The sequence below is a fragment of the Acipenser ruthenus genome, chromosome 4 (assembly GCF_902713425.1).
Source record: "Acipenser ruthenus chromosome 4, fAciRut3.2 maternal haplotype, whole genome shotgun sequence".
NCBI lineage: Eukaryota > Metazoa > Chordata > Actinopteri > Acipenseriformes > Acipenseridae > Acipenser > Acipenser ruthenus.
In genome coordinates this window covers 86,955,160-86,983,065 of record NC_081192.1, presented here as the reverse complement: position 1 = coordinate 86,983,065, position 27,906 = coordinate 86,955,160, and the positions used below count along the sequence as shown (strand labels likewise).

The following is a 27,906-nucleotide window of genomic DNA, read 5'->3' as shown; positions in this document are numbered from 1 at the left end:
GTTGGCCAAACACTAACAGAATAAGAAACTTATTTGTAATCTGTCTCTCAATGGATGTCCAAGCAGATATGTCGGTATTGTAAGAACAGTCATCAATGTAGCCTCAACACTCTTTTAATGCTTATTTTGCCATATCAATGGTGATACACTCTGCTTATTGTCCTATTGAACTGATATTAAAAAGGATTTGACTGTAGATTAATGGAGCTATGTGGACAGTCTATATATATATATAGAGAGAGAGAGAGAGAGAGAGAGAGAGAGAGTTTCCTTCTTGGTGAATAATTTATAGTATCAGCTCAGATTGTTGTCTTCATGTAAATTGTTATCGGTTTAACAAGAAAGTGTTCCGAAAAATCTAAATTTCTTCCTGGACTGTTATAAAGGCATGTAGATATAATTTTTCAAATCCGCAGTTAACTCAGTGATGGCAGCAAACCTGTGTCTACACTAAAACTACCTTTGGGAACGGTGTGCTTTCTAAATCAGCAGGCTATACAATGCTCCTTCCTTTTTTCACAAATACAGTTATTTCATGGTTTGGCTATTGTAATGAATCGCCTCCTAGCGGCTGATGAGTTAATAATACTGACATCAGCATGAGATACATACTTGCCTATCAACTACACCGCTCACTCTCAAGTTGAATGGCAAGTTCGTCTTTGAACCGTATGGTTTGTGGTTCACGCCCAGCCCTTGCCTTTCCATTTAATTCAGTGGGCTGAGATGCTAAATCATCACATGTTGATAGAAAATTGTCATGTGCTATACTTTACTGTATAAGGGTCCTTTACTAACTCAATTTTTAATATTTCACATTTTTTTTGTGTGTTAAGACAGATTGTGAACTAACAAGGTAGCAACGTACTGTGGAAAACTGCAGTAAACAAGCACACAAGAAATGTCTGTATACCATTGCACAACAAAACATCCCCAATAAAATGACGTAAGGGGTACTTCATATCGCATTGAATGGTCTGTATACATGACATAAAATGGAAATGTGAAAAAGAGCTGTTCATATGTTAACAATAATGTGTCAGTAAAGTGATTCATTTTATCTGGACACCACCTGTTGAAAGAATCATACAATACAGCATGTAAAGACCCTGTCTGAAAGCGAGGATAATGTTCGCTGGACACCCCCTGTAATGGAACTTTATTGTGAACATAAGAATACAGCGGCATACCAACTATAAAGATCCAAAAGCATGGGGTCTGTATTATTGACATGGTCAGAGGTAAAAGCAATGCGGCAGTTAAGGGGTTAATTTTGAATGAGCAACACAAGAAAATTCAAGAATACAGATGGGTAAATTTCATCACACTTCATGCAGCGGTTGCCTAGATATACCACCACAAACAGAATAAAGTAAAATTAACAAAGGATATAGAAGTGTTTAAAAATCTTATATTCACTGAGTAAAAAACTGAAAACGTTTTATTGCTCTGTTCTTTCTTTATTTATTTAAAAGCTCAACAGTTGTATCTCCCCTGAACTTTGGGCAGGAGACCGACAAGTTCCAGAACCATACATTGAGAATCACACAAGTGTATTTTGGCAGTTTTTAAGGCACTTTAAGAAAGGTGGAGATGATGAGACCCACAACTATGAACATGTTAAACAACAGACAGAGAGTGTGAATGGGGGTGTCATTTAGCATGCTCCATCTCTTAACCAGCACCCGTCTAGATTATTACATTCATACACATCTCCTAACTGCAGACTCTGTTAGTCCATTGCATTGATCAGAAATCAATGTCTACCCGACTCCTATCAGCTCTGCGGCAGAAACACTGATATGCACTCCGTTCATCTCAACCTTGAGAGAGTACAGCGTTCCAATCTATATAGAGTTCATATACACAATTACAATGCTCATATGCATTTCGTATTATAAATCATACACAAGAAATCAACCAGCCACTGATATGGATTTGTGTATATAGTAGATGTCATCCAGTACTCAGAACATACAACAAAATGATGAAGAAAAAAAAAATAATAATAATTTTCATGCTTGTTTAATAGGAGTTCATGAGTCTGAGTAGCACTTTATACATTGTGTGTAGGGTGTCTCTAGCAGAAAAGTTTCCATGCAGTTTGAACAGACAGAACTGCAAGAGAGATCATAATAATGAAAGCACACCCTACAGGTAACAGGTAAATCCACACACAGCCAAAAATTACCTATAAAATGATGCTGCCTTTTTTTCTCTCTCATTCTCACCTGTTCTCTCCCTCTTGAATTCAAATGGTCTCTATCGGCATATTCTGCTACCTCTCTTTTTCTTTTCATCAAAAAAGGTTTGCAGTTTCTCATCTCCTTTCACCTTGAAACCTCCTGCTTGACAGCAGATTTTTCTCTGTCTCTCCGCCTACCTGTACCTTTGCAGTTTTTGCATGATTGTACTATGCATTTACAAGTCTACCGTGGTTTGTCGTATTTTGTAATATGCTTTCCTATACCACGCTGTGCTTTACATTGCTTAGCTATGCTTTAATATGCTTGCCTATGCTTTATTACACTTATGCTTTTATTATGGGTATCTTACAGTGGTACTTACAGTGAGCACCAGCAAACCAGACAGATGTCATGTCAATTACCAAGCTCCAAATCACAAGAGATTAATTACATTTCTAGACCTTTTTAAAAACATCCAACAACCAACCCAGCACTGTGAACACTGTATAGTACTGTAACGTATAGTAGACCCTGACATTGATGCGATACAAGCTACCAGATACAGAGATTTCAGATGGTTGTTTCACATGGCTTGTTGTATCGTGAAAAAGCTGACATATTACAATTAGCTATACTGTTTAATTCTTATTAAACTAGATATTGTAAAAAACGTATGTAGCACAGGGTGCTGTGTAAGATATCAGCTGATTTTCACCCACTCAAGGTCAGAGCAGCCCACTATTGTGGATATCAGTTTTACACTTCGGTTCCTCCCAAAGCTTTCTACTGTGCTTGCTCTAAAAGAATATAACATGAAAGCTGCTGCATGCATGCCTCAAGTGTTACATTATTATATATTTGTTACGGTTAGTATTCACATATCACAGCGCTAAAGAAATGCCAAAACCTAACAAAACAAAAATGTGAGTACATCAGATTCCAAACCCCTCCAACACCACTGTGCTCTTCTGAGGTATTGCTTGGCGTTGCTGTCTGCGTGGGTTAGCAGTGAAGTGAGCAGGAGGACTTCAGCATACTGTCAGTCTCCGTTTCCTGAGCTGAACCCAGCTGTCTTTACCAACCATCGTCACTCCCTCCTTGCAGTACCGGAAGTCAGCACAGATGGCGCTAGTGGCAGTTCTGGCACTGTGGGTGGCACCTCTGTCCGTTGACGTTACACCGGCACCCACCACTGATGTCTCCCGGGCCCTGCGGTGATGAAAATCAAACCTGAAACTTGGAGGTACGGTCTGGAAGTTAAAAACACACACTGATGGCTGGTTGAATTAATTCAGTGACAGAATAAAAATGAAATGACAATAAATTCAGTGAATGAATTAATGATAACAAAATAAAATGATTGAATTAATGTAATGACTGAATAATTAAGATGAGTAAGTGAATATACATGATTTACTGGATGAAGATTAATGAAAATAAACATGAGTGTATTAAAATAAACACAAGCGTATTAAAATAAACATGAGTGTATTAAAATAAACACAAGCGTATTAAAATAAATATGAGTGTATTAAAGATGAATTAGGGAGATAATGACTGAATGATGAAGACACATGTAGAGATGGAGATGACTGATGGTGAATGAGTGATGAGTGTATGAAAATGACATGATGGAATGATGAAGGTGAATGGAACTGAAATGAGTAAACTCAATGACTGAAAGCTGATGATGAGTGTATGAATAGGAGGATGACTGAATGAAGCTGAGTGAGTGAATAAGCCCTCACCCCCGACCCCCAGCGCCGTCCCTTGGTGATCCAGCAGATCTCGGTGTGACACACGGTGCAGCGTATCCAATCACAGCCTTCCTTCTTCTGAACGATGATTCTGCACTTGGGGCAGTGCATGGCCTCACCTGTCTGGACCAGGGTCTAAGAGAGAAAGAGAGAGTCTGAGAGGCTGAGACAGAGGCAGAGAGAGAGAGACAAACACTGACAGTCTGAGTCTAAGTCTAAGCTAGAAGGTGGGGGAAGGGACAAACGCAGCAAGAGACACACACAGAGGCCCTGCTTACATTGAGCATCTCAGTAGTTTTGCGTGCAGCCGAGTCATTGATGGCGCGGAAGTGCAGGTCATCCTGGTACTGCCGACAGTTCATCCCCTCATGAATTGCCTGGGAGGGAGAGTAGGTGAGGGGGACACTTTCATTGTCAGGAAATAAACATCGAACCCACATTCACTGCACAAGAAAATATATGTATGCATGAAATGGAACTAATTCATGGAGCTATAATGCTTGATCCTGCCATCTAGTGAGAGACAAGGGAAGTGCACCATTGTTCTACATGTAATAGAGGTATGTACTCAACATCGTAACCAGAGCTGACATTCTACCAAGGTCAAACTGAGGTTTCAAGCTCTAGCTGGCAGTACTTATACGACTGCTTGGTATATACTATTCAACCTCCAAATCTATGTTACACGACAAACCAACAGAGAAAATTAAGGAGTCTTTTGTACTTTACCCGAATCTGTACATGAGCAACAGCATTGATGATGCAAAAAAACAACCAAGGACACAACCTTTGTGTCCTCAGAGCTAGTGACGGCCATGTATGTACTGTAATGTTTGTATTGTGATACAAGACCAAAAGCACAACTCACTGTAGTTCACCTTTCTTTAATGAAGAATAAGTGTGTTTTCTAGTTGAATATATGAACATATACTGTCCCTATCATCTCATTTAAATTTAGTCTTTTAACAAAATAGTCCTTCGTTAACTGATCATTTGACCTTCATATGCATATGCAAGTAGCCTATCAGGATCATCACATGTATCAGAATACATAAGAACATAAGAACATTTAGGAATAAGAAATGTTTCCTTCCCTCTGTCCTCAGTTTATCTCCACGTAATTTTCAACTGGGTCCTCTGGTCCTGGTTTTTGTACTGTGCGTACATTTTGTACTGTGAACTGCATATTGAGATACGTATCGTGTATTGTTACACCCTTTACCAGGGGATCGCTACCTTGCACAGCAGACAGTTGCGCTTTTTGCAGATGGGGCAGGGGAACTCGTTGACACTGTCCTCGTACTCGCACCAGCCCCGGCAGTCTGGAGTAGCGCAGTGATAGCTGCTGTCAGAGCAAGACTCCGCCACTGCAAGACCACGGTCCAGGTAACAACGATACTGCTCCGGAGACACCAGCTGAGCACAGAGAGAGACAAGGGGCAGAAAGAGGGCAGAGAGATGGCACAGAGAGACAAGGGGCAGAGAGACAAAGGGCAGAGAGAGGATACAGAGAGACAAGGGGCAGAGAGAGGGCAGAAAGAGACAAGGGGCAGAGAGAGGGCAGAGAGAGACAAGGGGCAGAGAGAGGCCACAGAGAGACAAGGGGCAGAGAAGATACAGAGAGACAAAGGGCAGAGAGACAAGAACCAGAGAGAGGGCACAGAGACAAGGGGCAGAGAGAGACAAGGGGTACAGAGTTAGGGGAGAGAGAGAGAGAGAGAGAGAGAGAGAGAGAGAGAGAGAGAGAGAGAGAGAGAGAGAGAGAGAAGGAGCAGGGCGATGGCAGGGGGCAGAAAAAAGATCATGAGACATAACAAAATGTAAGAACATGTATACCGTTCGTGTTGCTTGATAACTTATTAGCTAAAAATTGCATATAATAAAAGAGAACGAGAACCATGCCATAAAACATTGGCTAGCTCAGAGTTGTTTTAGCGTAAGGCTGTTTATATTGCGTTCACAATAAAAGCAAAAATCAGCACTGGATGTAAACTTAGATTTGTTGACTGGGATGCCCACTTGCTCCTCCTTCTTTTGAAGCTCCTTCCATGAAACTTTTTACCTAACTCCTGCCCATCAATGAGAACCCTGGGTGGTTGCAAGGTTAGTTAATCAAAGGCTGGAATCCGCTATCCTTGGGAATACTTATACTTAGGTACAAGATGAGGCCATTCAGCCCATCAGTGCTCCTACGGTACCTAGTAGATGATTGATGCCTTTGTCAACCCAGGTCTTAAAAGATCACAATGATTCAACATCAACACCATGACTAGGTAACCCATTCCATACCCCCATCTCCTTCACCCTGTCCTGTCTTTAGGGGAATGAGTACAGGATTAGATTAGAAGACCTAATGGACGGCAGAGTTCTGTTTGAATCAGACTTACTCCACGGATCTCGCGCTCCTGGATCTTGCTGTGACAGGCGTACGCTTCGTCACGATAGGGGCACGACACTTCAGGATCATCACTGAGATTGATCACCGATCGCAGGCAATCTCTATGGGCACCAAACACAGACACAATCAGGGTTAGAAACTCACACTAGCCCTGCTGGACCCAGTCCTGGGGTTCAGAACTCCCATCAATGAAGTCTTCCCTGATTCTTACAGAGTGAAAAATAACAACACCTTTTTTAAATACACTCATATACTGTACATCCTGTTTTATTGAGGCTCACAGTATCTCTATTGGAAGGAGCTAGTGTGTGTGTCGGTGGATGTAAAGGGCTCTCTCTTTACTGTACACAAGTCACTTCAATTAAATCATCATTTAGCCTTATCATGAGGAGAAAGCAGCTTCAAAAGTCATTTCATTTCGGAGCTTTGCAAGTATTCCTAAATTGTTTTTTAAGAGTTTGTGTTTGTATGAAGATGAGGATGACTGAATGAAGCTGAGTGAGTAAATGAGCCCCCATCACTGCCCCCCAGCACGGCCCCTTGGTGACCCAGCAGTTCTTGGTGTGACACACTGTGCAGCCTATCCAATCATTGGTGTGGGTGGTGCACAATGGGCAATAGGCTGTTCTGCACACCCAGAAAATGTAAAACATTTTGGAGTACCTCTGCACTTGTAAGAAGGCTTGCTCATTAAAATCCCTCACCTGCAGAAGCAGTGCAGACACTCTCTCAGCAGCACCCCCTCCACAGTGTGTGTGTGAGTGCATATGCAGGGTTTACCCCCTCCCTCACCTGCAGAAGCAGTGCAGACACTCTCTCAGCAGCACCCCCTCCCCCGGCCCCAGCTCCAGGTAGCAGATCCGACACTGCACCCCCTGCTGGTTCAGAACCAGGTCCTGTGAGTCAGTCTGCAGCAGCGTCTCGAAGTTCAGCCTGCGCTGCGCCTCACGAACCTGGGGGGACACAAGGGAGTCGGGAGCCACTCATATACACAGGGGACACATATACAATACATTGTACACACGTCACTTTAGTTAAATCATTATTTAGCTTTATCTTAAAGAACAAACAGCTTTAAAAGGAAGTGGACATTTAATTCAGTAGCTTCTTAAGCTGCTTCTTACTTGCTTTAGAGTGGTAGTTGTTGCCATATTTCTCCAGTTTTAAGGTCACTGCATTGGCTTGCCAGTATTGGCACCCTACGCTTATTATACCATAATTGAAGGTAACAGATGAAGGTCAAGCATTTAACATTTTAACCACATTTTAATAAAACCAAAAAGTAAAATACACAATTTCCCATAATGTAACAAATAATCTTTATAAAAAATTATTTCATTTAAAGAATTCATTCATGACAAAAGTCTTAATTTCCTTCAGCTCAGACAAACTGGATACACAATGCTTGGCTGAAGCTTTTTTCAGATCAGTCCAAATGCATTTCTGTTGGATTGAGATCTGGTGATTGCGTAGGCCGTTCCAGAACGTTTATCTTTGTTTTCTTCAAGAATTCCAGAGTTGACTTAGCCGTATGCTTTGGGTCGTTGTCGTGCTGGAAGACAAACTGTCTGCCAATCAGCCTACGAGCAGATGGTATCATTGTACTTTGTAGAATGTTTTGATACATGGCTGCATTCATGTGATCTTCAATCACATCAATTTCTCCAGTCCTTGAATTTCTAAAATACCCTGCATATCATGATCCAACCACCTCCATTGAAGGCTTTCCCTTTTTTCTCCAAACATACTGTGGTGCATTTTTGAGGAAAAGTTCTACGTTTTCTTGAATGATCTTATATTAAGTGTAGGGTGACAATACTTTTGTCTGTGACTGTACCAATTCCCTACAAGCTGCTCGTACCCTGAGATCTTCCAAGCTCGATTAAAAACCTGTTTTGTTATCAAGCTCCTTCACTTTGGAACTCACTTCCAGGTTTTATCCGGAATGCTGAGCCAATCAGTATTTTTAAAGCTAAGCTTTAAACACATTTATTTGCTTTGGCTTTTCACTAGCGAGCAGTCTGGAGCTCTTTTGGCTTGCTGTTTTTTGTAAAAACACCCCGAGATGCGTGCACATGCAGGACTCTATGAAAATGAAATTGGTATGGCATGATATGGTATAGTAGCTGGTGTTTCAATCGTGTTTTAATTGTGCTTTGAGTATCTGGTCATCAGTGAGTGGGGTAAAATGGGCACAGGTTACAGCACAGTTATGGGTTGTTCTGCACCCCTAGAAAATGTCAAACATGTCCGAGTATGCACTTATAAGAATGCTTTCTCATTACAATATTTTGCATACAAGTATGTTTATCTATTAGAAACAATGGCTTGATTTGAGATTTTAGGGAAAACAAAAGCTCTGTCACTCCTTAGTCATTCTGTGTTTCTGTCCCAGTACTTCAAATGAGGGCAGTGTATGCACAAATATGATTCCTTCTTCAGCATTTAAAATCAATAAATATGAACTCCCTTTGACTCCCACAGATTTCAAGGGGTGGTCAGTGGAAACTTTACTAAGGGTGAAACAGAGAGTTATGTGCAAAAGTGAACTGGTTACTGCTAATGATTTATATCCAACAGACATATCCAGAGATACAAGAGGAAACTGCATCAGAGATGGGGTACATGCAGATGAGATGCAGAGAGAGAGAGAGAGAGAGAGAGAGAGAGAGAGATCGGGACGTAAGGATCCCGATTTAGTATCGACAACATGACTGTAACCTATTCCCTAGATTTTAAAGAATCAGTCCCTCTAAATTGTTCTTTATTCTTTTTTTTTTTTTTTTTTTTTTTTTATAAATTTAGTCGTTGCCAATTATTTTTTATTATATTCTCCCCAATTTGGAAATGGCCAATTATTTTTAGACTCATCTCACTGCTACCACCCCTGCGCTGACTTGGAAGGGCGAAGACGAACACACACTGTCCTCCGAAGCTTGTGCCGTCAGCCGACCGCTTTTTTTCACACTGCGGACTCACCATGTAGCCACCCAAGAGCTACAGTGTCGGAGGACAACGTAGCTCTCGGGCAGCTTACAGGCAAGCCTGCAGGCGCCCGGCCAGACTACGGGGGTCGCTGAGCCGAGGACACCCTGGCCGACCTAGCCCTCCCTCCCCCCTGGGCGGCGCTCGGTCAGTTGAGCGCCGCCCCCTGGAAGCTCCAGTCCTCAGTCGGCAAAGGAATAGCCTGGACTCGAACTCGCAACGTCCAGACTATAGAGCGCATCCTGCACTCCACGTGGAGCGCCGTTACTGGATGCGCCATTCGGGAGCCCCAATTGTTCTTTATTCTAAGCTAAATTGTACATAGCTCAACCTTTCAAGCCCTGGGATTTGTCTAGTTGCTCTTTGACCAGAATTGAGCACAGTATTCTAAATTTGCTCTCCCTGGTGCATTATACAACCTCATCACACAACACTGCACCAACCTGCTCTCCCTAGTGCATTATACAACCTCATCATACAACACTGTGGACCAACCTGCTCTCCCTAGTTCATTATACAACCTCATCACACAACACTGCACCAACCTGCTCTCCCTAGTGCATTATACAACCTCATCATACAACACTGTGGACCAACCTGCTCTCCCTAGTTCATTATACAACTTCATCACACAACACTGTGCACCAACCTTCTCTCCCTAGTGCATTATACAACCTCATCACACAACACTGTGCACCAACCTGCTCTCCCTAGTGCATTATACAACCTCATCACACAACACTGTGCACCAACCTGCTCTGCCTAGTGCATTATACAACCTCATCATACAACACTGCACCAACCTGCTCTCCATAGTGCATTATACAACCTCATCATACAACACTGTGGACCAACCTGCTCTCCCTAGTGCATTATACAACCTCATCACACAACAGTGTGGACCAACCTGCTCTCCCTAGTTCATTATACAACCTCATCACACAACACTGTGCACCAACCTGCTCTCCCTAGTGCATTATACAACCTCATCACACAACACTGTGCACCAACCTGCTCTGCCTAGTGCATTATACAACCTCATCATACAACACTGCACCAACCTGCTCTCCCTAGTGCATTATACAACCTCATCACACAACACTGTGCACCAGCCTGCTCTCCCTAGTACATTATACAACCTCATCACACAACACTGCACCAACCTGCTCTCCCTAGTGCATTATACAACCTCATCATACAACACTGTGGACCAACCTGCTCTCCCTAGTTCATTATACAACCTCATCACACAACACTGTGCACCAACCTGCTCTCCCTAGTGCATTATACAACCTCATCACACAACACTGTGCACCAACCTGCTCTGCCTAGTGCATTATACAACCTCATCATATAACACTGCACCAACCTGCTCTGCCTAGTGCATTATACAACCACATCACACAACACTGCACCAACCTGTAAACCTGATCAACACACAGTGAGCACCAGCAGCAGAAGAGGGGCCAGAGATTTAGAGACCTGAAAACTTTCCTCTCAGCCTCCATGTCGTGAACTTCCTGGGCAGGGTTGAGGAACAAACATATGTGTGTGTGTGTGTTAATGTGAGTCTGTGTGAGCGTGCTTGTGCGCGTCTCAGTGTGTGCTTGTGTGTGAGTCTGTGTATCTAGGTGCTACTCTGTAGTAGCACATCTCACAAGCAGGGAGTACTGTAAACCACAGTATATGACAAGCATTTAGTTTCACAATTAGCAGCAGGCCTCATACTGCCTTATAAAAAAAACGCATTTGAAAGGGTCACCTTTCAAGCATTTACTATGTAAAAAGGGAGTTTTTTAGATACTAAAATCACACTGACTGTAAAAAAAAAAAAAAAACTCCTAACAAAAAGGCCTTTTCAGCACATCAGATTATAAAAACAACAATTCTAGTTTTGCACAAATTGGGAAGTAAAAAAAATAACATCCAGAATCCCAGTTTAAAATAAGTTATTTTATTTCTATTCAGTAGATCTTTACAACTGTGCAAGTTTATTTTCATGGAACATAATAGACTGTATAGTAGACAAGTGGAGGAGATGTACTCCTTTTGAGAGAATTTACATTCATTCAGGGGTTTTTAATGTGATACACAGGGTCAGAGAAACCTAGGAGTCTATGGGTTGATTAGCAAGATGACAGAGAGCAGAAGTGCAACAGAACACCTAGAAGAATCAAACTTGCTTCCCAAAATAATAAACCAAGCTTATTTCAATTTTTGAACTTGATAATGGAGTTACAGTCTTTCTTTATGTAGCTTCGGACAATCTTACAGTCAGACGGTCCATTCAGAAAGTCTGATTGTGTGGACACTACATAACATCAAGGGGTTCTCAAACTGGTATTCAGGACCCCCTGGAGCAGCGTAGAAAAGTTTTAGGGGGGTCACGAAACATACCACCCCCTATACTTTTCATTTTTAAATACCTGCTCAGTCAACTAGTCAAGTGCAAGGAATACTTTGTAGAGTTGAGTTGTGTTATGAAAGTCTATGCACTGCCTGTTATTCAGTAAAAACCCACATCCAGAATTATTTCTATGACTGATATTAATTGCTTTTTTGCACTGGAGAGTTGTAGCAGACCCAAGTAATTTCAAAGGGGTCCCTCCTAGAAAAAGTTTGAGTGCAGATATAAATCAATGGAGTGGTTATAGGGCAGGGCCAAAGAATTGCTTAACTCTACATGGGTTCAACTGAACATTTCCTACCTGTATTGCTTAATTGTTCTTCAACATACCATTGCAGTCATTGACAAACACATGCTTTGTGAATTTTAAAGCAACCTTTCATAAACAGGTATTTTCAATCTTCTTAAAATAATTGTATCTAACAAAATTATTTTATAAATCTACCCTGTTTTGCTTTTCTATTAGCTAAAATAATTCAGTTTTAAAAGCAGCATGTGCTGTAGCAAATATGTATTTTCATTTGAAAGCATGACATCTGGTACTGTACTATTTTAGGTTAAAGTTTTCAGTTTCTATGCCTTTTTCCAGGTCATCTGTAACACTTAGTGTCTTCTGTGTCATGTTAGAGGCTGAACGCATGTCAGTCAATAGGGGAAGCAGCTGGTTGGTTAATAACAGGAAAGAAGCTGTTGAAGGGGCTGGGACAATTTCAACCTCTAGGTGAAATAACCGAGGAAGTGCAACATTAACTGAAAGCATGGCTTGTGTAAACGGAGATTTCTTTAACCAAATGCAATACCAGATAGGTTTAAAAAAGACCTAGATAATGTTTGGAGATACACAACCAGTAAGATTTATGGAATTATTTTGTTACATGCAATATCAGTTTTTATCCTAGAAATTTCTCACAGTATAATATATCCTGGTCTATGTTTAGATTCCTGATAAGCATCACACTAAAAAAACCTTGTCCACAGAATCAGATGACCTCATTGGATCCGTTACATCTTTCTAGCAGGGGAGAATATCCCCCTAATAGGCAAATGGTGTGCTAATGAGGGACAAGCCTTGATAGGACGAACGGCCTTTAATCATGTTCTTACATCAGACAACGAATGCAGGACTTGAGTTTGCGAGCAGCAGCAGTGTCCAAAGAGAAATATATATATATATATATATATATATATATATACATATATACACACACACACACATACATACATACATACATACATACATACACCCATATATTTATTTCAATCAAACTTGTTGACAAAGTTTAGTTTTTTCCAGGACTCTTGGCTTTTGAAATCACTGATCAATAGCACTGCCCAGATGAATGTTTACAAAGGTTCATCTTTCACTAGTCTGTGTGCTTGTTGGTGTTTTGTGAGGTTACACTTAGTCTCAGTTTTCTGTGCTTTGAAGGACGGTTGTCAGCACACGGACTCCTGTACCGTCTCCTGTTCACCCCCAGTGCTTTCCACAAGCCCGTCTGCAGAGCAGCTTTGTGAGCAATTTATACACAACCAGTCCTTAATCACATGACTGGGTGGGTTTTACACAGTACCATTTCACAAGTCATGGGGAGAGGGAGCAAAAAAAGCACCAGTATGCCAAAAATACTGATATACAACAGTGCTGGGACACACATCTGAATATATTAGAATAAACTCTGCTTGCAATGTATTCAGTGGCAAACGTGACCATGTTCTTACTCGTTCATATAATAGAATTTATATTGAAAAGATATCATGCAAAGGAAACCAATGCACCAATGACATCCATTCTGCTGTAGAGAAGAGCGTTTCTCTCCTTGCTTTAATAATTCATTTGATGGGGTGCCACTGGGGGTATTTTACCCAAGTCATTTTTACTGTGATATGGTACAAATTGCATATTTTTTCCACCTTATTCAAAATGAAAGAATATTCGTTTGAATTTTGAAAGAATATTCGAACATGAAAACCCATGTTCATACATGGAGTAAGGAATAATGCCCTTCATGGGGAGGTTGCTAATAAAATCATTTGGACAGTGCGTGCATTATATTGTTTTACCAGAAATGTATGTATTTATAATACAACAATACGGGTATATGTGGTTTTGAGCTGACTCATTCGCTTATTTCAGTAGCTTAACTGGTAAAGTGCCTTGACAAGTGTCCTAGGGGACAAGAGTTCGACTCACCGGGTACAAGGACACAGATCTCTTTTAAAACTAAAAAAAAACAAAACAATAACAATATTAATAATAATGCAATGTAACTTTGTGTTGCTAGCAGTGTATGTGACAACGGATCTATTGCAATAATCTAAAACATTTTTAAAAATTCTTATGTGGAACTGGAATGGTTGACAGCGCCCGCCCCCCCCCCCCGCCCCCTGCCCCCTGCCCCCTGCCCCCTGCCCCCTGCCCCCTGCCCCCTGCCCCCTGCCCCCTGCCCCCTGCCCCCTGCCTCCTTCACCCGCTCCCCGTGGTCTGGGATAGCCGCACCCTGGTGGTTGTAAGAGGGAATTCGCTGGCCTTCCGGTATCAGTAGCGCTCCTGGGTTAGATTAAAAAAGTCTTTCGATGCCTCCAGATTGAGGTTGTAGAGATGCTGCTGCTGTGATGCTCCTAACATGTCTTCTCTTCTCCCTTTTTCCTGCCGATTCAAAGACAAAAAAAAAGAAAGAAGAGAAGAGTTAGCAGCATCTCTGACAGTACCTCTCTCTCTCTCTTTGGAAATGATACAATAATCATAATAAAACTTATGAACCAGAGGCTATTCGATCCATCAATGCTCGTCTGGCTCCTTGTAGTTCCTAGTAAGTTTGTCAAGTCGGTTCTTAAAAGGACACCAATGATTCTGCCTCAACAACATGACTGGGTAACCGATTCCATACCCTCTGCACTCTGTATGAAGAAGCATCTCCTAGCCTCAACTGTTTACCCAGTCGTTTAATGTATTGAAACGTACACTTTAATAGAATTATACCATTCTTTATCGGCAACAGACCCGCAGGACTGTGCAACTTGCATATTTTGTACGTCATTTGCTGTAAAAATGAAATAAATATGCAGTCTACAGTTGACAGCGAAAACATTTCCAAACTGTGAAGCAGAAAACACAGAAGCACGATCTGGTTCCTGTGCTACGGTTTTCTGACATTCAGCACGACAATGTGCTAATAAGTTTCAGATGCTGACATCATTCAATAGCCATATCTACCAGTCCATAGCCCTCTCTACCTACGGGTGTAATGACAAACTAAAGCCATGACACGATAGGTATCAAGATATGCAAGTTTTTAGCCACAATGTTTGAGATTGCAGTGATCTTCTGTGACTATTCTGAGCTTGGAATGGTAAAGTAACACTTAATGTGAGTCAACGCTTGGTAGCCAAACCACATGTGTCTGTGTGTTTGTGTGCTTGGTTCCTTCCTTAAGTGTTCATACAGCCTGCCGTGTGCGTGTGCTTGTTGAGCAGTCTGTGTGTGTACAACCCCCTCTACCTTCTGGTACTGGTGCAGACTGTCTCTCTGTGTGCAGCCCTCCCTCTGTCCAAGCACCTCTCACCTGCTGGTACTGCCAGACTACCTCCTTCTCCTGCTGGATCCTCCAGAGCTCCTCCTCGTCGGGCTGGTAACCCCCCGGTACCACGTAGTCCACGGGGCGGTCATGGCTGCAGATTTCACAGCCCGGTCGTGTAGGCTTGTTAATGTAGGTGCAAGAAGGACAAGACCAGCCAGTCTGCAACACAAACACAGAGTTGATGGACGGGGAGGGAGGGAGGTAGTTTGGTCTATTGGTTAGAGCTGAATGACTGGGAGGGATGCAGTGTGTTCTAGTGGTTAGCGGTGAGGGACTGGGAGGGAGGGATGCAGTGTTCTCTAGTGGTTAGAGCTGAGGGACTGGAAGGGAGAGTGTGCTCTAGTGGTTAAAGCTGAGACTGGGAGTCGGTACAAGAGGAATAGCATAATCAGGTCAACACTTCGGTCCTGTACTTAAGAAAATGTACGATCGAGAGGAGGTCATTCAATCTACCAATTGTCATCTGGCTCCTAGTAGTTGATTGATCTCAAAACTTTGTTAAGTTGGGTCTGAAAGGATCCCCGTGATTGAGCATTAACAACAAGGCTAGGTAACCCATTTGACACCCTCACCGCTCACCGTGTAAAAGAAGTGTCTCATTCATTGTCAACTGTGTCCTCTGATCCTGGTTTCTGTACTGTGCTTAACGTATTGGTTAGGGTAAACTATGTCAGCACCTCTCAAGATTTTAAAGACTTTAATCAAGTCCCTCCTAGTTCTTCTTTGTTCCAGGCTAAATAGATTTAAAACTACCTGCATAGCTCATTCCTTTAAGCGCTGGGATTGGACTGGTTGCTCATTGTTTAACTCTCTCCAGGGCCGCAATGTCTTTTGGGTACTGTGGTGACCAGAACTGATCACAGTACTCCAAGTGTGGTCTCACCAGTGCCTTATCCAACCTCATCATAATCTCCTTTAACCTACCCTACACTTTGATTGACTACATACCCAGTCATTCTGTCTGCCTTTTTAATTGCTTCCTCCCACTGTCTAGTTGCTGACAGCGATGATATGTCTATTACAACACAAAGCCTTTCTCTTGGTGGGCCTGTTCTAGTTCTGTACCACAGATCTGGTATGTGAATGCTACATTCTTGTGACCAGAGTCTGCCCAGCTCTAAATGCAATCTAAATCTAACATTTTCTGCCACTTCCCGAAGCTTCAGTACTGTACCTGAGGGCCAGTTGGCACTGTGGAGCTGAGGGCTCTGTTGGCTGGGTTGAGACTCAGAGCCTCGTTCAGCTGAAGCATCTCTAGGTTGATCAGCTCTCTGATGTCACCAACACCCATCCGCTCAGCCCCGCCATCTCTCACCGGAACTGTTAATCACAGGACAAGGAAAACAACACTCAGAACTATAAAAACTGTAACAGCCCATACACAGTTTTATTGCTTTGCACATGCCTAGTGGTAATGTGTGGTTGCGATGTTAATAGTTTAAATGTTTAAATTAAACGTTAGCAAAGTGGTAAAACTTGCAGAATTCTGCCTAAACATTTAACTGTTGTCCAACATATGCAGGCACTGGTGTTTACATATTATTATTATTATTATTATTATTATTTATTTCTTAGCAGACGCCCTTATCCAGGGCGACTTACAATTGTTAGAAGATATCACATTATTTTTACATACAATTACCCATTTATACAGTTGGGTTTTTACTGGAGCAATCTAGGTAAAGTACCTTGCTCAAGGGTACAGCAGCAGTGTCCTCCACCGGGGATTGAACCCACGACCCTCCGATCAAGAGTCCAGAGCCCTAACCACTACGCCACAGAGTAAGCCAATTTATTTCATATTCAATAATTCTCCACTCTTTACCCATACACAAATAAACACAAATAAATGTTGCTGTAATTTATAACAAAAAAAAAATAACTGGCACCCCTAAACTTCCATGCACCCATGCCTGGTTCCACCAAAAGTTGTCCCTTCATTTCAGCACACACTCACCTCTATTCTGTGGCAGTCTAGTGGGCAGGGTGCTATAGCCCCTCCTGTCCAGTGGGGGCAGTCGGTTGCCGGTGCTGAGGGGCTCCCCGGCAGACAGCATGGTGATCTCCTGCTCCTCTTCGTAGCGCTGGCGAGAGAGCCGTGCCTGCTGCGCCGACACCAGGTACAGAAAGGCAGTATCACCGTCACGCCGCACCCCGTAGGAGGCCAGCGTTCGACTGTCCACACAGAGGCTCTGCCCGATAACCCAGCGCTGCACACGTGAGTGGAAGCCGTAGTCACGGAACACCTGCAGGGGGCAGCAGAGAGCAGGCATGTTAATCGACTTTACACTTTGCACCTTACACTGCATGCATCCTACTGTATAAACACTACAGCTGACACACATATATTTTTGACAACTGGTAAAGTGATTGTACTGTACCAAACAAAACAATAAAAATAAACACACTAACCACTGACACATTTCCCTTTCTTACAAACAGGTCTCAAAAGGTTTTAAAGAAGCACATGTTATAGTAAACATATATTTTGTATTTTAAAACACAGCCTGGGATTGATATATATTATATATTGATATATATTGATATATATATTATATATACACACAGACATACATGGATGAAGGCTATAGTTGCATCCTGAGCCATTTGAAAAAAAAGGCATAATACCACAGTAGTGACGTCAAAAAGTGATAATTCCTCTAGAGGAAAATATACTTGAACTTTGACCCATTCAACTCCGAGACCATCACTTTCAATTGAAACACAAAATGTCTCGTTTTCAATTACTCGAAAACACCCACAGTACAGAAATGTTCATTAATGATCAACAAAATGAGAATATGTTGAAAAAAAAGAAAAATGATGTAAAGCTGGTACATTCGTATCTCAGAGAAACTGGAGAGGAATGGGAAATTAAAACAAGGTAAAGGCAATCATCCAAATAAAGCTGAAGCACTAATGGATAACGACACAGAACGTCTGTACAGCACTGAAACACTAAGTTTAAAAAAAACCCAACTGTACTGCCGAACCTCGTCTTCTTTAATATTAGCATCACAAGGGTATCCATCATTATAAAAAATAATAGATGGGCCTCTTCAGTGAATTACAGGAAAACAATTCCATCTCGGGTTTCTGTGACAGTTTATAAACTCGACCTTCGGTCTCGTAATTTCTGACGTCTCAGAAAAGAAGTGGACGGCTGACGGCACACGTTTCAAAGGACATGTGTGTCTACCTTCGTCTCTCCCGAGTCAGCGCAGGGGTGGCAGCAGTGAGCCGGGTTGAAATAAAAAATAATTGGGCTTTCCAAATTGGGGAGAAAATGAGAAAAAATAATTGCAGATTCCAATTTTTTTTTTTTTTTTTTAAAGTCTGCAAAACAGCACTTGAAAGATGGATAGGAGTTTTGGTCAAAGGTTTTGTGGAGTGATGAAACAAAAATCAAGCTATTTGGTCACGCTGACAGTCGTTACATTTGGAGAAAGTCTGGTGAGGTGTACAAAGAAAAGAACACCATACCTACTGTCAAGCATGGAGCTGGTAATATCCTTCTATGGGGCTGTTTCTCCTCTAATGGCACAGGAAATGTAGTTCCAATATATGGTAAAATGGATTCCATAGCATACCAAAAGATATTGGCCAATCATCTGAAACCCTCCGCTACAAAACTTGGTTTAAAGCGCAACTGGACGTTCCAGCACAACAACGATCCAAAGCACACATCAAAACCTACTTCAGAATGGTTAAAGAAGAATACAATCAAGGTTCTCGAATGGCCTTGTCAAAGTCCAGATCTAAATCCGATTGAGAATATTTGGTAGGAGTTGAAGAAGGCTGTGCACAAGAAAAGTCCTTGGAATTTGAATGAACTGGAACAATTTTGCGTTGAAGAATGGTCAAAAATCACTAAAGAATCATGCCAAAAGTTCACTGACAAATATCTTAATCATTTAAAAGATGTTATTTTTGCTAAAGGTGCCTCAACTAGCTATTCAATTTCATTTTCCTTGTCAGGGTATGAATACTTTTGAATTACCATTTTTGGAGTTTTGTAAAAAAAAAATATGCTGAAATCAATAATTGTAGACATCTATTTCTTGTACCTTTTTTTCCTCATCCACAAAAGCAAAACTTTTGCTACAAAAGATTTTTCCTAAAATTCTTTGTTTTTGAGAAATTTCTACAAATTACACATTTCCATTGGGGTATGTAAACTTTTGACTGCAGCTGTATATATACACAACATCTATCACTGATTTCCCCCCCTATTTCGAATGTCCAATTACACTCCCTCACTGCAGCTCAGAACTGAAGGTCAGTGGGGGTCATCCGATCCTAAAGGCAATTGCTTCTTTACACCCAGGAGCTCCACAGAGGACATTGGTGAGCTAACACCTCCTAGAGGGCAAAGGCCAGCCCTGCAGGTGCCCGCTTCAGCTCACCAGGCACCTGGCCAGTAGGGGCTGCTGTAGCGCGCGTCAAACTGTAATGTAATAAACCAGTCAGAGTGAAGACATGAATTTAGCATTTGAACTCACCTGCTGTTTTAGTGAGGAGATGGTCATGTAGGGGAAGACTTTTACTGTGACACAACAGGAAGTTGTAGCATCTTCCACCCCTACCTTTATACTGGAAGACAAACAAACAGACATTAGACAGATTCAACTCGTGTGTCACTACCATCCCACTGGACTGGTGTGTATGTAGGGGTGGGGACTCACATTTCAAAAAGCTCTCTGTACTTTGTATTGATTGCTTTAACATAACATCTAAAGCAAATCTCATGTGAGCGCTGAATGAAAAGGCAGTGAGTGAATTTTCATCATAAATCTTGAAGCCACTCTCAGGCAATTCCAAAACACGGATAATGGCATTAACTATGTAAAGTGTCGTCTCATTTCAGCTTTGCTTCTCAGTCCTCTTGCCCACCCAAATTGCTCACAAAAAGACACAAGAGAGACAAGCATACATATTTACATATAGTACAGCACTGGTCCACCACTAAAAAGTGATTTGTCTGCTTAGATGGTGAAAAAATCGAATCATTTTAGGAATGTTTGTTGTGTTTTACAATCCGAAACTGAGATTTCTTCAGCGTCGAGGCAGTTAAAAGCACGTTTTGACCGGTACTGTTGGTGTAGTGTTCTGGTGCTGTTTCTCCCACCTAATCTCCCTCTCCATGTAGTTGCTCTCTTTTAACTGGATGCACAGTGCCACCTGCTGGCGAGCAAGTGCCATTGCACAATCGGAAGCCGTCTGCAGCTCTCCGGCCTTGATAGCTTGGGACAGCTGGGCCGACAGATCCTCTGCAAACAAGAACAAACACAACAGAAATATAAATCCAAAATGAGATACTCACAAGCATTTTATACAGGTACATGCAGGTTTCCCCTTTCTCCCACTCTTTCTTACACACCAATCCCTTAGCTCCAAAAAAGTCAGCTCTAAAGATTCTCAGTTTAATGCAAGTCTATGAAGCTCCCTAAAACATGAAAGGCTGGTTTCACCAATACCAATTAGCACTTATCATGGATTCTTGCATTAGGCAGTCCACGAGTATGTTACAAACCTCTCCCAGTGGAGTGCTTATTACGCTCTTGAGATGCTAACAGGACTTTTAAATCTTGAAACTTGCTTTAAATGGAAACATAAAATCATCTGCTAGAAGACAGACCTCATCTTTTGTCAGGTGCTTAAGTTGTGAGCAGTGATCGAGCAGGTAATTGCTGGAAAATTATTTATTTATTTACCTGTCCTGGGCAATTCAGCAGAGGCTTTGGGTAACACGTGTTCATGCTGCAGCGTGCGGTCCTGTGCCCGAGAGGGGGGCATATTCAGGGGGGCGCCTGAGGAGGTCGCAGCCACTGCAGAAGAAGGGAGGAAGAGATTGAATCAGAAATGCGTTACATTCTCCGCTGTACAAAAGAGAAATAGTATGCACAGCATATTGTAGCCTGCCACCTCTGAAGTGTAAAGTGCACAGAGGGAGAGATATTGAATCCAAAATACATTTCAGTTTAGTTACAGCAAAATGGCCTTAATTGCGATATTTCCTTTTTACCGAGCTGGTTTCACTGCAAGGTTTTACTGCATACTGTGTAAAACAAGGCTCAGTGGAGATGCAGACACTTGTACTGTGTATTTATTAGCAGACAATGTACAGGATAAAGTGCTTAAGTGCTTAGCACAAAACAAACACAGTGTGAAATACAGGTGTAACAATACAATACATATCACGGTGTGATTGACCATTTTGTTAAAAGACAAAAAAGTAAATGGAAATAGGGAGAGTATGTATTCATACCAACGATTAAAGATTTACAGTACTCTTCATTCAAGAAACCACTTGGGGAACTACAATGGACTATGTTGTGCTTTTGGTCTTGTATCACCATACAAACCTCTATTATTATAGATTATATCATGTAAGCATAGCTCAAGCCCTGACAAGTCCCCTACATCCTTGGAGCTGGGGATGCCTCACACCGTGGCCACCACCTATGGACCCACTGTTGCCTCTGATCCTGGGCTGGAACTATGAACAGGGCTTTTGGGACTTTAAGGGTGAGGTGGCCGTTGGGGCCATGTGTGCTGAGTACAAGGGGGAGCTGCCCTGCCAGTAAATAAAGTGTTAGGGGTATGTGTTTTGGTGGTGGTTGGCAGGAATGGGGTTAATTCATACCCCTACCAAATACATGTGAGAATGTGGCTGTTCTCATATTAGATAATTGGTACTAATTGGGAACAGCCACATGATACAAAAAGGGAGCTTGAAGCCCCATCATGGAGAGAACGGCCAGGGAGCTGGCAACAACAGCAAGTACTGTGTGTACAAGAAAGAAGGTACTGTGTGGTTAGACTTGAAGAGTATGTTTTGTTTCCGGTTTATTTAAGGAAAACCAGTGAAGGACTTGCCTGGTAAATTAAAGGAGTGGTTTTGCTGGGAAAACGGCTTAGCCATCCCAACCCTTTAGTTAGGGATGGCTAAGCCTATTTAAACTGCGCCAACCCAGTCTTGGCTGGGAGTTATATCACATTTGGTGTCTGAAGTGGGACAGCGCCCCCTAGTGACCCAGCTGGAAACTTAAAAAAAAAAAAAAGATACAAGATGGAGCGTAACTCAAGCCCTGACAGGTCCCCTACATCCTTGGAGGTGGGGATGCTGATAAACTTTTTTAGTCTGCCCCGCGATGAGCAAACCAAGCTAAGGCAGCTGTGCCTTCGTGGGCTGATAAAAGTTCTATGGGACTGGGAGGAGTGGGTCTACCTATATCACAACACCAAGAGAGCGTATGTATCCACGGTGGTGCCCGTACCTCTCTGCACCTCGCGCACAGAGGTGGTGATGATGGTCGACCACTCCTGAGCCTCCTTCTCATCCCTGAAGTTGAAGGTCATGCGCTCGTCAGGCTGTCCCAGCAGCGCCAGCTCGTGACAGCGGCTGCTCTTCAGCTCGTAGCGGATGTCACGCAGGTTGTATTCCACGATGGACTGTGGAAGACAGGGAGACGATACACGTTCTTCACAAGGGGTGCTGGGAATACGCTTCAATTTCTATAGTTTAAATTTTTGTTTTTGTACTGGAAGCGGCTTACTTTTCTATATAACACTTACCGTGTATAATGTGTGTGTATGTGTTTGAAAACACATTGTGACAATTATTAATTTGTAAAATCTCGGCTTTGTATAATCAGTTTGGGTGGGGGTCCTGTGTGCTGAGAATGTGTTTACAGTTGGGGAAAGGGAATTACATCAGAGAAGCCAGAAAGGCGGTGGAAAAGAAAAGGAATGACAGTCCCTGAAGGTTACCATACCAAAAGAGCATCCACACCCAGCAGCATCACAACAAGCTGCAACAGAGCCTCTACACGTCAGAACTGAACATTAGTTAACTGTGTTTCTTACAACAAATAAACACTGTGCTGATTTGGTAGGGGATTCGTCCAGATGTGGTAAATATTACTTTCGTTCTGTATTAGGCTATCAACTTATAAAACTAATATGATTATAAGTTGTTGCAATTTTATATAAATCGGTCCTACAATGACGATTAATATAAATTGTTGTCAAAAAGGACAGGAACCTTACACTGAGTGATGGTCTATTTCTTTTTGGCATACTGATATACTGTTATTTAATCTTAATTATCTCATAAAAATGTTATAACTGCAATCTGATATAGAGTCCTGCATCAGGTCGGGTACCCATGGGTGACGCACAAAAGCGGGTCGGGTTTGGGTTGGAATGTAAATTTTTTTACGGCTTGCGGTTCAGGTGCGCATCAAAAAATGTCATTTTCGGGTCAGGATAGGGTCTTAATTTGAATCGGCAAGAACATTTTCTGTCCTTTCAGCATACTCGTCTGTAAGCCTTTGCCAAATAACGTATTAGAAGGTAAATGTACCGGTATTTCCTGCACCAAAGCAGGAGGCAATTAGGGAGAAGTCAGCTGACTAAGCAGTGTTCTCAGTTTGTATTGCCTACTGTATAAACTCAATATGTAGAGAATAGTAGAGATATCTGTGTGTGAATGTGAGAGCGTGAGAGTCAGTCGACGCAGGCAGTAGGTAAAGGACAAACACTTGTGGGTTCGGGTCGGGTTGCAGGTCTTATTAAAGCGGGTCGGGTCAGGTCGGGTCGCGGGTAAGAAGACGGTGTTGCAGCAGATTCAGGTTCCGGGTCGGAACAATCAGACCCCCACAGGACTCTGATCTGATATGTCATGGTAGAATATAATCTGATGAAGGTTGTACTTTTAGTTGTTACATACCAATTTCAATAATAACATACATATATAAAAATTGAATAATTTACAGAAAAATAAAAAAATAATTATCAAATTAGTAAAAATCCAGCAAGGGTTGATTAGTCTAATTTTCTTTGGTTTAAAAACAATGAATCACACTTAAGCCCCTTTCACACTGGCATGCTCTACCCGGGTCGGAACCTACCCGGGTCAGGACCCTGTGTCATGCGGGTCGGCTACGCGATTTCACACTGCTTTTGATACAGCAGGGTTGACCTGGATGATAGACACAAGTACACAATGCGCGTATCAATGCCCTGGAAGCAGCTTGTTACGGACGCTTCCATTCAAGCCTCTCTGAAACATTTTCTCAAATCGTGGTACCAAATGTTGATTTTAGATAATGTTTCTTCATCCCTGCTGCAATCTGGCTCATGGTGTGTCTCAAGCAACAAAATTATGGCTAAACAGAAATGTTCCTTGCGGAAGTGAAACCTTCACGCAGCCACGGCTGTTTGTTATTTCGTCGGCTTACGGACGGCCATCATGCCTTTTGTCTCGCTCAGCCTGGGTCAAAGCGTCTCGACCCACATACTGAGGTAGGTCGCTGTGACCCGGTTTAACCAGGGTACAACCCAGGTAAGTGGTTTCACACTGCGAGGGATTGTGGCCCGGGTAGCCAGAACCCAGGTAGGAGTGCCAGTGTGAAAGGGGCTTTACATGGAAGCAAATGAGAACTGAGTTAGTTTGGGTGTGAAATGGAGTTAGGGAGAGTATGTATTCATACAAACTAAAACACACTACATTCAAGAACCACTTGGTGAACGATAATGAGTTACAGTACATTGTGCTTTTGATCTGGTATCGCAATACAAACGACAAAATACCTCGTGATATGATATAACAGGTAAAGGAAGAATCACGATTCATTGATACACAATGCTGAATCGTACTGTATTCAAAAAATCCTAAAATAACAAAAATTGCTGCCAATAATAATCTGTCAAACACTTTTGGTAGGATCTACTAAGTGCATTTCTATGTTATTTTGTATTTGTTTACAGTACACCCCCAAACAGGCAGCCTTGAAGCATGCTCATCTCGTCCCCTTTTTTTAACCAAATCCTGTTCAACAGTCGACACACAAGACACTACAGGGTCGACTTATTCTTCTATATTTAATTAACTCATATTTCTTTGAAAGGCTAAAAACACCTGTTGACTTTACAACACTAGTAGTACAGGAAACATCTAAGTCATGTACTCGAAACTCTCTTAAGCACTGACTAGATGTTTGTTTCTCAGTTTTTGTACAGTACTGCTAAATGTTCATCTTTCAAAAAATAGGACTTCATTAGAAGACTGGAGTAAACGCTTTTAAAATATGACCCCACATACAATGAATTGGACGGGTATTATTGCTGTATGTTAACATTTGTTTAAATAAACCATACTGGGCACATAAAAACTAAACAACCACAGACTGCATCGTACTGATCAATTTAGCCTGTATTTTTGCGCTTTAGTGTTCAAGGAAACAGTACAAAGTTATTTAAGGAAGGCAATATAACACGGTACCGCTGGCAGAAAAGCGGGACTAATGTAGCGCACAAATATTATTTCCGTATTTTTGACAGAATCATGACAGAATCTGACAACGTCCCTAAATTACACTGCACCCTCTTAAAACGATCTGCCTCAACAGCAAATCAGGAACGTCAACACAACTTTAAAACGGTTTAACAGTGTGACTAAAGAACCCACGCCAGACAAGTTTTTAAATTAAATACTCTGAAATAAACAAAAGAAAAAGTACAAATAAAGAATAATTGTGTTTGTTTTTGTCTTACCACGCTTCTGCCTGTGCTGGCGCCACTGGTGTCCCGCAGCGCTAGGCGGAATTCCCCTGCCTTCCCCGGATCCATACTCAGTTGGAGCCGGAGCGACTCGTCCCCGGCCCCGGGTAGACACAGCGGTCTGATACCCGAGTGGCAGACGGAGACCCGCACCGACATGAGAACGGTGCTGCAGCCGGCCTGTGAGAGCCCCATAAAGGAGAGAGGCGGGGGCTGCGCCCGGCCCTCGGAGCTCAACGCCATGAGGCTTTTATTGTAATTTTTTTAAAAAAAACAATGCTTCAACCCGTTTTTGTTTTGAGTCAAATAAACTGCTGCTTCATCTCTTCGGTTTCGTGTAAGTATTGGTAACAACTTCCTTTTACAGTGCAGGAAGCGCCGGATTGTAACATTGACATAGACCCGCAGTTCACCATTTGTCCTCACTGCAATTAAACGTACTTGCAATGATTGTGTAGTACAATTTGGCCGACAGTACTTAGAACCGCACAATGCTGTGCATGTAATTGCATTACAATTTTTTAAAAAAAGCTATTCCACTATGTGAAACGAGTAGATTTACCAGTACTAGTTTATTTGTACTTATATGGACTGGTCATATTTTTGTTTTGCTCGCTCAACTAATCACGGTTTTATTTTAAATATACACATTTTGAGCGTTTTGTGTATTGTTTCTCCAGATTTTGATGGCCCACGTAACAATATAAGTACACCGAATTGGTTCTATGCGTTTGTAATTCAAGTTTATTTCAATGTCAACTGGGCAGCAGTGTGGAGTAGTGGTTAGGGCTCTGGACTCTTGACCGGAGGGTTGTGGGTTCAATCCCCAGTGGGGACACTGCTGCTGTACCCTTGAGCAAGGTACTTTACCTAGATTGCTCCAGTAAAAACCCAACTGTATAAATGGGTAATTGTATGTAAAAATAATGTGATATCTTGTAACAATTGTAAGTCGCCCTGGATAAGGGCGTCTGCTAATAAATAAATAATAATAATAATAAACCAGGCCATGTTTGCTTTCCAGTTTGTTGACTTTAGTAATTTCAGCCGCACTGATACACCGACTCTTACTATGCCTCGTTGCACTTTGTCACGCACATATGACGCAAATTATAAAAAACAGATTTTTCGATATAAAAAAATATAATTGTTTATATAAAAATAGACATTTTGATAAACAATTCTCAATCTTATTTTTGATATCAGCTAGACATGTTATGATATCAAAAATAGAAATGTTGATATCAAAAATAGAATTGTTTATATAAAAATAGACATTTTGATAAACAATTCTCAATCTTATTTCTGATATGCAATAGAGGTTTTATCATATCAAAAACAGAATTGTTGATATCAAAAATTAAACCTTCCTGAAAAAAAAGTATAACATATTTAGAAAACATCACATCATTAATTCAAATAATAATACAAAAAATACTGTACTAGAATTGATCCAGGATCACGATTTACTTTCAAACAACTATTTGTTTATATAACATACTTTCTATTTTTAAAACCAACACAACTTATTTGAAAGAACTGCATTTTGTAGCATGTTCAACATTTCAAATACAACACTTCTAAGACGCTGTGCAATTTGGAACAGAGAAAATAATATACAGTATATTGATATTAATACAAAAACTAATATTTAAATAAAAATAAATGTATATTGTGATTTGTAACTATATATATATATATATATATATATATATATATATATATATATATATATATATATATATATATATGGCTCTTTGAGCTTATATATATATATATATATATATATATATATATATATATATATATATATATATATATATATAGGGTCGTAAGTTATAATTTTCCACCAATTATTTTTAAAAGCTTAATGTTTTGACTGACAGCACAGATAAAACATCGTGAAAACTATAACATGCACGTCCACGGACGATTCATCTAGTCATGTAACTCCCGCCCTCGAGGCGTGTCCTCCCGTGGCCGCAGTTTAATGTCCCTGAAACTCAGAAGGCGGAGTCAATCAAAGGTC

General features: G+C 41.5%; 2 protein-coding genes across 3 annotated transcripts in view; one reads left to right on the top strand and one right to left on the bottom strand.

Annotated features, from left to right (window-relative positions):
- Nucleotides 1–1,102: 1,102 nt before the first annotated feature.
- On the bottom strand, nt 1,103–26,120 carry LOC117399639 (ranBP-type and C3HC4-type zinc finger-containing protein 1-like). The gene is made up of 14 exons (XM_033998937.3): nt 25,872–26,120; nt 22,592–22,766; nt 21,026–21,139; nt 20,440–20,581; nt 19,814–19,904; nt 17,269–17,557; nt 16,486–16,631; nt 15,297–15,470; nt 7,134–7,294; nt 6,331–6,442; nt 5,180–5,359; nt 4,222–4,320; nt 3,935–4,078; nt 1,103–3,395 (listed from the first exon to the last, which is right to left on the bottom strand). Exons 1-14 carry the CDS (start codon nt 26,118–26,120, stop codon nt 3,315–3,317), a joined length of 2,157 nt encoding a protein of 718 aa, XP_033854828.2. The 3' UTR covers nt 1,103–3,314.
- Nucleotides 26,086–27,906, top strand: part of LOC117399640 (repressor of RNA polymerase III transcription MAF1 homolog) — a 14,572-nt gene continuing 12,751 nt past the window's right edge. Inside the window, exon 1 of one of the 2 annotated variants that reach the window (XM_033998943.3) lies at nt 26,086–26,214. The gene's annotated coding sequence lies outside the window, so the exon portion shown is untranslated. Of the gene's footprint in view, nt 26,215–27,879; nt 27,904–27,906 lie in introns of those variants that run through there. The other variant, XM_059023024.1, reaches the window with a different exon arrangement.

Coding starts and splice junctions, on each gene's coding strand:
- LOC117399639 (XM_033998937.3), bottom strand. CDS start 26,120: ATGGCGTTGAGCTCCGAGGGCCGGGCGCAGCCCCCGCCTCTCTCCTTT. Junction 20,582..21,025: donor TGCTGAATTGCCCAGGACAG/GTAAATAAATAA, acceptor TCTTGTTTGCAG/AGGATCTGTCGGCCCAGCTG. Junction 15,471..16,485: donor CAGTGCCAACTGGCCCTCAG/GTACAGTACTGA, acceptor TTTGTGTTGCAG/ACTGGCTGGTCTTGTCCTTC.